This window comes from Cyprinus carpio, chromosome B3 (assembly GCF_018340385.1).
Source record: "Cyprinus carpio isolate SPL01 chromosome B3, ASM1834038v1, whole genome shotgun sequence".
Taxonomy (NCBI): Eukaryota; Metazoa; Chordata; class Actinopteri; order Cypriniformes; family Cyprinidae; genus Cyprinus; species Cyprinus carpio.
This window is the reverse complement of record NC_056599.1, coordinates 43,111,113-43,123,018: the sequence shown is the minus strand read 5'-3', so window position 1 is coordinate 43,123,018 and position 11,906 is coordinate 43,111,113. Positions and strand designations below refer to the sequence as shown.

The following is an 11,906-nucleotide window of genomic DNA, read 5'->3' as shown; positions in this document are numbered from 1 at the left end:
TTATTTTTTCATTGATAAAGCTGATATAGATTACTGTTTGCCTTTTACACAGATTCATAACATAACTACTACCAGAATGTGCTTCACAATCTTTCGTTTTTGAGTTATTTTCAGAGCACAACTAGACAACGTGTTTTTAAACATGTATTTAATAAAATAAAACTCTGAACACGAGTTTTTTATTGTTTGTCTGTCAATATTTCCAGCACTTCTGACATTGGTATTGGGGTGCTCTGACGTCATAAGGTGGCGTTTGAACAGGACTTTTATTTTGGTGGGGCGCTGTGACGTCACGAGGCTGCGTCGCGCTCCTGCGTCTGTGATTCGGCTGAAGAAAGGTTTGTTTTCTTTCAGAGTATTTAAGTCAAACGCTAACGATGTAGAATGGGTTAATTATTTGTTTAATGTAAGACTTGTAGTGATTTATCTGACGTTAATGTCCGTTATTTGCTGGAGTAAAGCGCAATCAGTAACTGAGTAAAAGAGAAGCCGCTTCTCATTTCTCTCTCGATATCGTGAATCATTTTATAGTAAAAATATGAATGAAGTGACGGAGAATCACCTGAAAGAAACATTAGAGCGTTTTCATCTGAATATAGGTTACAGTTACTCTTTCTGTGAAAAATAATTATACATTTATATATTTCTCTCTTCAGACAAGAGATTCTTAACATTTCTGATCATTAAAATTAAAGTAATGATGGATAAACTGAGCATTTAGAAACTCTTTTTTGTTTTAAACTCTGTTTAAGTCACTGATTGAGACGCACCCGGACATTCAGTTTGGATCTATTTTTATTTGTTTATTTTTTCTCATTTTAATCTTGACAGTATCGAACCACACAAGAAAAAAACTCATGCTGAAGCAACTGAGATCCATGTGATACACGCTTATAGAGATGGCGTTTTATTAAAGAGGAAAGTGAAGACTTCAGGATTGAAGAAGTATTCAGTCTGAAACAAGAAGAGACTGAGGAACAAACAGGTTGGTTTTCATTTATAAGTGGTTTTATTTGACATGGAGCCTCATTTATAAAAATGTTGAGATCACATTACCAGACAAATACTAATACTACCATCAAGAGAAGCTTACGTTATGTTTTGCATTAAATAAAATAACTTAAGAACATAAATACATATGAGCTTCATTATTAAAGGGATACTCCACCCCAAAATTAAAAATTTGTCATTAATCACTTACCCCCATGTCGTTCCAAACCCTTAAAAGCTTTGTTCGTCTTCGGAACACAATTTAAGATATTTTGGATGAAGACCGGGAGGCTTGTGACTGTCCCATTGACTACCAAGTAAATAACAGTGTCAGGTCCAGAAAAGTATGAAAGATATCGTCAGAATACTCCATCTGCCATCAGTGGTTCAACCATAACATTATGAAGTGACAATAATACTTTTTGAATGCAAAGAAAACAAAAATAATGACCTTATTTAACAATTCGTCTCCCATAAATCTGTCCGGATCACCATAGCGCCATTTTGGAGAATATAAGTTGGATGCGGGTAGCGTACGCTCTTCTGTTTCGCGGCACAAGGATATGCTGTTTTCTTTCAAACCACAGTGTAAATATTAGGGATGAACAAGTACAGCATTATCTGTATCTGTTAACCATATGAATTATCTGTATCTGTATCGGTACTCGGACTGGGCGGGATTTAACCCGGAAGTGGGTCTGGTTGACTTAAAACGGGCGGGGCTTTAACCGGTATGGTATTTTAAGCATGCAATTGATAGGGGTTGAGCAGAAATGGTTATATTTATTGCTGATTAGAAAAACTATTTACATGACAGCATCAGCATTGAGCTTCAGATCAATGGTTGTTTGATCACGATAACAAACGAACTATATACAGAACAAGTTTTGCAACAATGAATACAACACATGCGGTTGCAATTATGAATTAAATGTAATGAACCAAATTTCATCTCAACATAACTTTCTTAACTTTAAATTTTTTTATAATCAGTGTGGTTTTTTATTTTTTGGTTATTTTATTTTTTTTATTATTTCCACACCAGGTATGTGTGTGTGTGTGTGTTAATTTGTAATATTATTTATACCACAACTACCTTTATTTTTTTATGAAATACAGCAAGAAATAAGTGTCACTCAGTGCGTGAAGTCAAAAAACTGGTTAGAGCCAGCAGACGGTTTAAAAAAAAAAAAACTCAGATGACCGGCAGAGAGAGGGAGAAAGAGACTGTGTGCGTGTGTGTAGCTAATTAATTTGTAATATGGTTTTATATACCACAACTACTTTTATTTATTTTTTATGAAATACAGCAAGAAATAAGTGTCACTCAGTGCGTTGAAGTCCAAAAAACTGGTTAGAGCCAGCTGACGTTTAAAAAAGAAAAAAAAATCTCTGACAGGCAGAGACGCAACGCGAGTCGCATTCTACCAAGCGCCACGTCTAAACAAACCCCACGTTTACCAAAACTCTACTTGTTAATAAGTACTACAAACCCAAGTAAAAAACAAACCTGAAGCTGAAGAACACCTAAACGTTAACGGAAAAGACCCGCGAACCTGAGTGACTGAGGAGAGACAGAGAGAGAGAGAGCGCTGTTCTCTTCTCAGTGTTCTGTGTGTGAGTGAGCAGAGCGTGACACAGCAACACAATACATCTGTACGTGTGTGTAGGGGAGGGGCACTGTGACTAGCCTATCACAGAACGCAGACACGGTCAGCAACCCAATGAGAATTTTTATTTAATCCGAGCACAGATATTGACTCGTATTACTTGTATTACTTGTACTCTGCAAAAGTGCTTTATCCATACCGGATACTCGTTTCAGCCGAGTATCCGGCTCAACTCTAGTAAATATATGTAGAAATGTTTCCTTGTGGCGCGGCTCACACAGATGTCCCACCTTAAACCACATAAACACATTGCATTACACCAAATCTACAAATAATGTAGAAGTGTTTCTTAGCAACATTGTTGTAGCCATGTTCTTTTCTTCTTTTTCATATGTTGGACTGAATGGACTGATTTATTAATTTGAATAGAATTTATGTTTTGATTATTGTTTGTGTATTAAGTATTTTCATTGAATGTTATGAATTTTTTAAATGAGACTCTTGTTATATTATTGCAGTTGTGTATTTAGTGCAGGGAAGGAAGTAGGCGTGGTCAGTAGGAGTTTGGAAGCGCTATTTATGAACTGGAAAAAGTGTGTTCTAAAGAAAGATTTTTCGGCACTGCACATGTATTGAGGTTTGATGATGACGATCACTATTAAAAGTGGACTTGCAAGATGCTTTAAAGTTCCCTGATAGGGGCCAAAGATTTAAGCTGATGCAAGCTGTTGATGCAAAAATGCAAGCTTGATTTTCGTTTGAGCCAAACATGCAAAGCGGTTGTGAATAAGCGTTTATGATAACTGATACTTATGGTACTGAAATTGTAATGGAGAGTTTTAAATCACTCATTGCTAAGCGCAGAGGCAAACTTGGGGCCAGAAAGATAATAAAAACATCAAAGTAGTCCATGTGACATCAGAGGGTCCGTTAGAATTTATTGAAGCATCGAAAATACATTTTGCTCCAAAAATAACAAAAATTACGACTTTTTTAAGCATTTTCTTCTCTTTCGGGTCTGTTGTGAGCGCGTTCACAACACTGCAGTGACGCCGCTGACGTACGACGCTGCTGACGTGTTATCTTTGTTATTGGACGCACCAGTAGAACACGTCAGCAGCGTCGTACGTCAACAGTCACAGCAGTCACGTTCACAACAGACCCGGAAGAGAAGACAATCCTGAATCAAGTCGTTATTTTTGGACCAAAATGTATTTTCGATTTATTTGGCGACCACAAATATTAATTTGCGAGTGACGTTTTTGCTAGGTCGCCACTGGCGACTACCCGCCGAAAGCTCTTCGGGATTTAACCTCTAAAAAAAAGTTTTCTCAGGCGGATGATTTGCTTCATTCTAGCAGCGCCCCGTCTGTGATAAAACGAACTCGGGCCGAAGGTTAATACACACAACTACACCGAATGTGGACCTGCCGCGTGTACAACAGGTTTCAGCTGAGATCGGCCCATAGAGAAAAAGCCGTCTGTCAGCCAGAAGTGTTTTGTAGAGTCGGCGCGGCTCTGGTCCATTATCTTCTCACCGATGCCGAGACTGAACCGACAGAGACGCGTTTCAGCCAGAATCAGTCCAAGTGTTATTGCTATCTGGGTATATATTTACATGTTATAACTTAAAAATTTGAATGTAATGCCTTTTTTCCTTATTGTTTTGCGATCAAATCTTTTGTTATGTTCACGTATTAAACTGAGACGATGCGCATTAAAGTTTTAGTGGAAAAAGAGAGTTTAAAACAGTCCTCTTCTCTGCCGCACATCAGAGCTGACGCACACAGTCTGATAATCGCAGCTCTGCTGTCCAGCGAGAGAGAAATGACGGAGACGTAAGAAGGGAAACTGCAGAAAATACAGCGTCTATTTCGTGCACAACTTGAACAAACTAGAACAGGTAAAGCTGTCAGCTGTGTGAATATTGGCAATATTGTTAACAATTCTCATTTATAATAATTACTAATATAGCTCCTTCTAAACAAGATCTTGGTCTGTGTTCTTTTAATGCGTGAACTTCATTATTTGAAGTGCAACTGGCGTCCAGTAATCGCAAAAAGCTCTGTGCTTTGTCACTTTTTAATAAAAAGTATCAGCTTTAAAATTATTCCGAATTCATAACGAAATTCAAACCATACAGTTTTGGTTCTCCTTAATGGGGCAGGCGCAGTTGCTTTAGCGCCTCAGTTCAAGGGCAAGTGAACCCATTTAATCTTTCTCTTTACTAATATAGTACATAATGAACATGAATTAACATCAAAAGGTAGGCTATATTATAAGAGAGCCTGCAGTACAACTTACTGAAATGTCTCGTGTAGGAGGAGCCCAAGCTACACTCAGTGGCCAAGTGATGCTTATGCTCCATGATACTGGTACAGATTCTGTGTAATGAACAACTGACTGTAGATTTCAAGTTGGAAAAGACATTTAGTTCCTACTTTAAGTGAACCTTAGTTCCCAGGTCATCTGCAAGATGGATTAAAATGCTGATAAAGTCAAGAAAAGATGAGACATAAACACATGACAGTATGATTGAAATGTTAAAATGTAAATAAATAAATAATAATCGTAAAATAAATAAAACACGTTTATTCTGTGGCATCTAAAAAAATGATCTGGCTCCTAAGTTTTTTTCTTATAGGAGCCAATGGCTCCTTACTCTATTTTTTTGTTTGGAGCCCTGTGGAGACATGTTCAACAACCATCCCGTTAATGTGGATGGGGTCATGCGTGCTTCCTTTCATCTTCCTGAAGTCCACAATGAGCTCCTTTGTGATGCTGGTGTTAAGGAGCAGGTTATTGTCAGTGCACCATGTGGCCAGGTGCTGTACCTCCTCTCTGTAGGCAGTCTCATCGTTGTCTCTGATGAGGCCAATCACCGTGGTGTCATCTGCAAACTTGATGGAGTTTGATCCATGCACAGGCTTGCAGTCGTGGGTGTAGAGGGAGTAATGGAATGGGCTCAGTACACAGCCCTGTGGTACGCCGGTGTTGAGTGTGATGGTGGTGGAGCAGGTGTGGCCTGACCTAACATGCTGAGGTTTGTTGGTCAGAAAGTCCATAATCCAATTGCAGAGGGAGGTGTTAATGTCCAGGTCTCCAAGTTTTGTGGTCAGCTTGGAGGGAATGACAGTGTTAAATGCTGAGCTGAAGTCAACAAACAACATCCATACATATGTGTTGTTATCGTCCAAGTGTGTGAGTGCAGAGTGCAGCACTGTGCATACTGCATCCTCTGTGCTCCTATTTCTACGGTAGGCAAATTGGTGTGGGTCCAGTGTGGGTGGGAGGCAGTCTTTGAGGTGTGCTAGTACCAGTTGCTCGAGCAAATTCATGCACTTCATTCAAGATATAAGCAGATTCCAATAGCCAGTATTAACAGTTTACGTGATCAGGCTCTTTTCAGGTAATTTGCTCTGGAATTATTACAGAGGTTGTGTGAGAAAAACACAGATGTGGAAGATTCGGACGGGATTAAAATCACTACAAGTACGTCTGTGAACTGCGTTAACTTTGCATTAAGGAAGGCAGCAGATAATAACGAAGGCAAAGTTGAATTTGAAGTTTTATCCACAATTCGTAACACTTTTTATGTGGATGATTACTTCAAGTCTGTCTCATATAATAGACATCATGTTGATGCAGGAGCTCATTGCAGTATGTGCTACTGGTGGATTTAAGCTCACCAAATGGGTTGGTAATAGCCGCACTGTATTAGCATCAGTCCCTGAGAAGGAGAGCTCTAAAGATGTGAAACATCTTGACTTGTGTAGAGATGAAGAGTGCACTGGGACTTCAGAGGGATGAAACAGTCGACAAACGACAATATAATAAAACATTGACAATTTACTAGAAGAGGTATTTTATCAGTTACCAATTCAGTTTACGACCCACTTGGATTCCTTGCTCCAGTAATTCTGCCAAGAATTGTGCAGGATGAACTACAGGTGGGACGAAGAAATTCCTGCAGCCTTTGCACAAAAATGGGACAAGTGGCTAGAAGAGCTCAAGCTACTTTCAGATTTGAGCTTCAGTAGAAGCTTCATACCCAACAATTTTGGGAAAATACGTTGTGGCAAGGGGGGCGTGGTTCAGCGAAGTCTGCAGCGGGAGAGAGAGTCGTGAGACGAACGGTGAGTGAGTGGGTTAAACACAAATAACCAACACCTGTGTCTGGTTTCAGTAATTGGCGTGGAGAGACTATATAACGCCAGGAGAAACAGGAGTGTGGAAGAGAGAGAAGGACTGCTGACTGGTGGAACCTGACTGAGCTGGAATCCTTGCTTTAGTGAAAGTTATTATACGAATGTGTTTATGTTTCTGTGCTGTCTGAGAAACGATCTGTTTTGAGAGTGAATTTATGATAATAAAAGCCACCGTCAGCAGTCAAGCCGACCGTGTCCTCTTCTTTCCTCAACAAGAACCTTGTTACATACGTAGTGCTCAATTACACTACTTCTGTCACGCTAGCGAAATTGACTATGGTACAGCTAGTTATTTGTGTCTTGCAGACATTAGTGGTTTTATCCATGATGTTTTTTGTGATAGGGAAGGCAAGAGTAGCCCCACTAAAATTGATGACTAACCCGAGACTTGAATTGGCAGCTGCAGTTCTTGCTACAGAATGTTGAAAGGAGAACTAGAGCTAACTCTGGATGATTCAGTATTTTGAACGGACAGTACATCATTCCTTAAATATATCTTGAAAGATATTAGCAGATTCCAGACATATGTGGCCAACAGAGTTTACACTCAGAAATCTGTCACAGAAGTTTCAGTGGCATTATGTGAACTACGCAGCCAATCCTGCTGACAATGCCTCCCGAGGCGTAAGGTCTAGCTCTTTTTTGGAATGATGGCTGAGAGGTCCAGAATATTTGAAGGGTCCTGCTGCAGACTGGCCTCAATTGACTCAATAATCATTTTGCATTTCTGACAGTGATCCAGAGATAAAGAGAAGCACTGCTGTTTTTACTATCACTACAGCTAATTCAACAACATTTAGCAAGCTAGTAGAACATTTTTCATCATGGGAAAAATTACAAAGAGCAACTGCATGGCTGTTGAAATGTAGGAATATGCTCCTGTACTTGAGTCAGAAGTGAAGAGAAACAGCAGCCGTCTTTCACAACATCCCAAAGCTCAAGAATTACTTAACCACATGATCAAAATCAAATCCCAGGTTAAGGCCCAAACTGTCTTAGCAGAAGATCTCGTTTTTTGCTGAAGAATCTCTTGTTTGTTATGTTCAACAAGTTTTCAAGATGAAATAACAGTATTTTTGCAACTTTTTCTGGAAACGATGGATTACAGTGTACCTCCCGCTAATGCAGAAGAGCATGTTGGTGCCATTTCTTTTTCTCTTTTCATATTTTGGACTGAATGGACTGATTTATTAATTTGAATATAATTAAGTTTATGTATGATAAACATTCATTGAATGTTATGAAATGTTCAATTGAGACATTATTGTAGTTGTGTATTTAGTACAGGGAAGGAAGTAGGTGTGGTGAGTAGGGGGAAGCGGATACAATTTTCAGATTGTGTGTTCATGTGGTTGATGTGCTAGTGTTTAGCGGAGAAGCTATGGTTCAACTGTTGATCTTATGGATTGCTGTTGAGCGAAAATAAGAAGCTATGCTACAGACTCATGCGTCAGTTGTTCGCCCCTACATGGAAAGTGGCTTATCACAAGTTTGCAGCCACAAACGTCATATGACCCCTTTAAGTAAAATCTATATTTACTTTTAATAAACTTCAGTTTATTTTAAATTATAGAAGTCGGTCATGGTTATTTTTAACCCTTTTGGTAAAAGGGTTTATAAAAGCAATCAAAAGAACTCTGGGTGTGTGTTCACTGCTGTGTGTGTGTTCACTGTGTGTGCACTTGGATGGGTTATATCAGTGTTTCCCAGCCCTGTTCCTGGAGGCACGCCAACAGTGTACATTTTGGACGTCTCCCTTATCTGACCAATATATTTCTGGGCCTGGAGTCTCTATTGACGAGTTGATTCAGGTGTGTTTGATTTGGAAAAGTTCAATTTATTTAAACACAAATTCATGCATGAGAAACACATTTCACTTTCAGTACAGTTTGTGTAAAAGTTGAGATTGGATTGAGATGCAGTGGGTCAGTGTTAAGGCTAAATAGGATCATTTAAATAGTTTTCATTCATTTTAAAATAAGGATTTGTGCCTATATTGTTTTAAAAAGAGCAACTGATCAATGTGACTAATTCATGGAAAGTTCCATGGACATATAATTGTTTATTAAATTGTAAAAATTGTAATAATTCACTGTACTGTTGTTTTGCAATTGTCTATGTTCTGGTGTTATATTTGATTTCATTTTGTCATTCCCCTTTATTTTTATTTTTTTTGTTGTTATTCTAGACTTCATGGAACAGATCGAGGAGAGTGAAGAACTGAGTGAAGGAGAGGAGAAAAATCATCATGTCCAAACTGGAGAAAAGTCATTTACGAGAGCCAAATATTCTTGCCCTCAGACTGGAAAGACATTACCAAACAAAAAAAGTCTTAAACTTCACATGAGGGTTCATGGTGGAGAGAAGATGCACACATGTGATCAGTGTGGAAAGAGTTTCACATGGAAAGAACACCTTAAGGATCATATAAAAATCCACACTGGAGAGAAGCCACACACCGTGTGATAAATGCGGGAAGAGTTTCACACTAAAAGAAAACCTTAATAGACACATAAAAATGCACACAGGAGAGAAACCACACACGTGTGATCAGTGTGGGAAGAGTTTTGCATATAACCAAAACCTTAAGATACACATGAGGATCCACACTGGAGAGAAGCCACACACGTGTGATCAATGCGGAAAGAGTTTCACACGAAAATATAGCCTTAATGAACACACAAAAATCCACACGGGAGAGAAACCACACACATGTGATCAGTGTGGGAAGAGTTTTGTATGTAACGGAAAACTTAAGATACACATGAGGATCCACACTGGAGAGAAGCCACACACGTGTGATCAATGCGGGAAGAGTTTCTCACTAAAAGATAACCTTAATAGACACATAAAAATCCACACAGGAGAGAAACCACACACATGTGATCAGTGTGGGAACAGTTTTACATGTAACAGAAGCCTTAAGATACACATGAGGATCCACAGTGGAGAGAAGCCACACACATGTGATCAATGCGGAAAGAGTTTCACACGAAAAGACCGCCTTAATGAACACACAAAAATCCACTCAGGTGAGAAACCACACACGTGTGATCAATGTGGAAAGAGTTTCACACGAAAGGAACACCTTAATGAACACATGACAATCCACATGGGAGAGAAACCGCACACATGTGATCAGTGTGGAATGAGTTTCACACCCAAAGACCGCCTTAATGAACACACAAAAATCCACTCAGGTGAGAAACCACACACGTGTGATCAATGTGGAAAGAGTTTCACACGAAAAGAACACCTTAATGAACACATGACAATCCACACAGGAGAGAAACCGCACACATGTGATCAGTGTGGAAAGAGTTTCACACGAAAGGAACACCTTAATGAACACACAAAAATCCACACAGGAGAGAAACCACACACATGTGATCAGTGTGGAAAGAGTTTCACACGAAAAGACCACCTTAAGGATCACATAAAAATCCACTCAGGTGAGAAGCCACACACGTGTGATCAATGTGGAAAGAGTTTCACACGAAAAGACCACCTTAAGATTCACATGAAAACCCACACTGGAGAGAAGCTGTACTCGTGATCAGTGTGGGAAGAGTTTTGAAAAAAAAGACCACCTTAAGGGACACCTGAAAATCCACAACAGAGACGAGCCACATGCTTCACACTCTTCATTCTCACTGTGATTAAACCAGGGCTGTGACTGCAACTGTGACTGCGCGAATGCTCAGTTACCTTTCCTTTCTGTAATCACGTGCCGGATCTGTTACCCCGCTTTGTTCCGGGACCACCTCACAATTTACAAATTAAACACTGGATTAAACCGTGATCAATACAGTAAAAGAAAGAGCATTATATCTGAAGAAACATGTGAAAGTTTGTACTAAGGAGAAGCCTCACTGGCTACGTTTACATGCACACTTTTTGGTTCAATCGGAGTGAATTCATTACGATTGATGAATCTGATTGTTGTGTTTACATGAAGGCTAAAAAAAAGTGATCGAGTTGATGTGCGCGTTTATATGTCACAAGCTTCAAATCGGAACAGATTTTTTTTGACATGCGCACACTGCTCAAATAGTGAAAGGGTTTCTCACTGTTTGCACATAATAATCACTCTCCTACATGGTTTCTTTATTTGTTTTTACCAGCAGAATTTATATTTATCATGCAAAAAAAAAAAAGTCACTCCCAGCGCCCAAAACGGGTTGCCTGTGGATGAGTATCCAAAACAAGATTGTCCTGCTCCACTTCACAGTTGCCGAGAAAAAAAAAGAGTTTTATGATGACAGGACATGCATTTATACAATACTTACAATACAATACAAGGAAGAGACTCTCCTTCTGTGCGTCATATGTCATTATGTTATTTCTGCGTCATTGCACATGCACACAGTCCTTTCAGTTTTGTGGTTCAATCCGATTGAGAGTTTACATGCACTCTCAATTGTATTAGAAGAGGAATAAACCACCCCCTTCAATCCGATCGAAATTTCATTCGGATCGAGCTCAATCGGATTAAGGTGTTTATATGAACATTTTTCAATCCGATTGAGCCAGCAATCTGATTACAAATGAATTATCTGGGTGCATGTAAACGTAGCCACGATTGTTTTATGTAAGAATGTGTTTAAGATTCGCTGATCTTGATTAAATGTCACATGAAAAACTAAGGTGAGGACTTCCGGTGATGTCAAACTGGGGCCAAACTGCCGAGTCGCCATTAAATGTCTGGCCGGATGATACTGTACTGGAGCGGGGAGGCGCCGGTGAAATCGAAGAGACCGTCAGCCTGGCTATGATCCTCCAAGAATTGCGTGAGTTTAGGAGAGACAATTCAGATCAGCTTAAACAAATTAAAGAGGACATTCAAAAATCCAATGACCGATTAGAAGAAGCCGAGGAACAAATTGTGGGTTTGGAGGAAAGATTGCAAAACACCGAAAACGTAATGGCGGAGGTTCTGAAACTTCAGACGCAGTTAAAAGAGAGAATAACAGACCAAGAAGGCCATTTGCGATGGAACAACAACATCAGGATCTATGGAGTCGCAGAAGAAGCTGAGGGCAACTCACCATCTATGATCACTTTTGTAGAGGACATGCTGAGGGAGAAACTTGAACTA

The 11,906-nt window shown here is 39.4% G+C and overlaps 1 protein-coding gene and 1 long non-coding RNA gene across 2 annotated transcripts; both read left to right on the top strand.

Annotated features, from left to right (window-relative positions):
• The first annotated feature begins 209 nt into the window (after window positions 1-209).
• On the top strand, window positions 210-6,907 carry LOC122136651. The gene is made up of 3 exons (XR_006154291.1): window positions 210-338; window positions 832-985; window positions 6,787-6,907. It is a non-coding gene; the product is annotated as an uncharacterized LOC122136651 (long non-coding RNA).
• A 2,090-nt stretch (window positions 6,908-8,997) lies between these two features.
• On the top strand, window positions 8,998-10,864 carry LOC122136640 (gastrula zinc finger protein XlCGF28.1-like). Its single transcript, XM_042721032.1, is given in 2 exon segments — window positions 8,998-9,265; window positions 9,267-10,864. Coding segments are annotated over 2 exon segments (1,362 nt in total). The 5' UTR covers window positions 8,998-9,001; the 3' UTR covers window positions 10,365-10,864.
• Window positions 10,865-11,906: the final 1,042 nt, after the last annotated feature.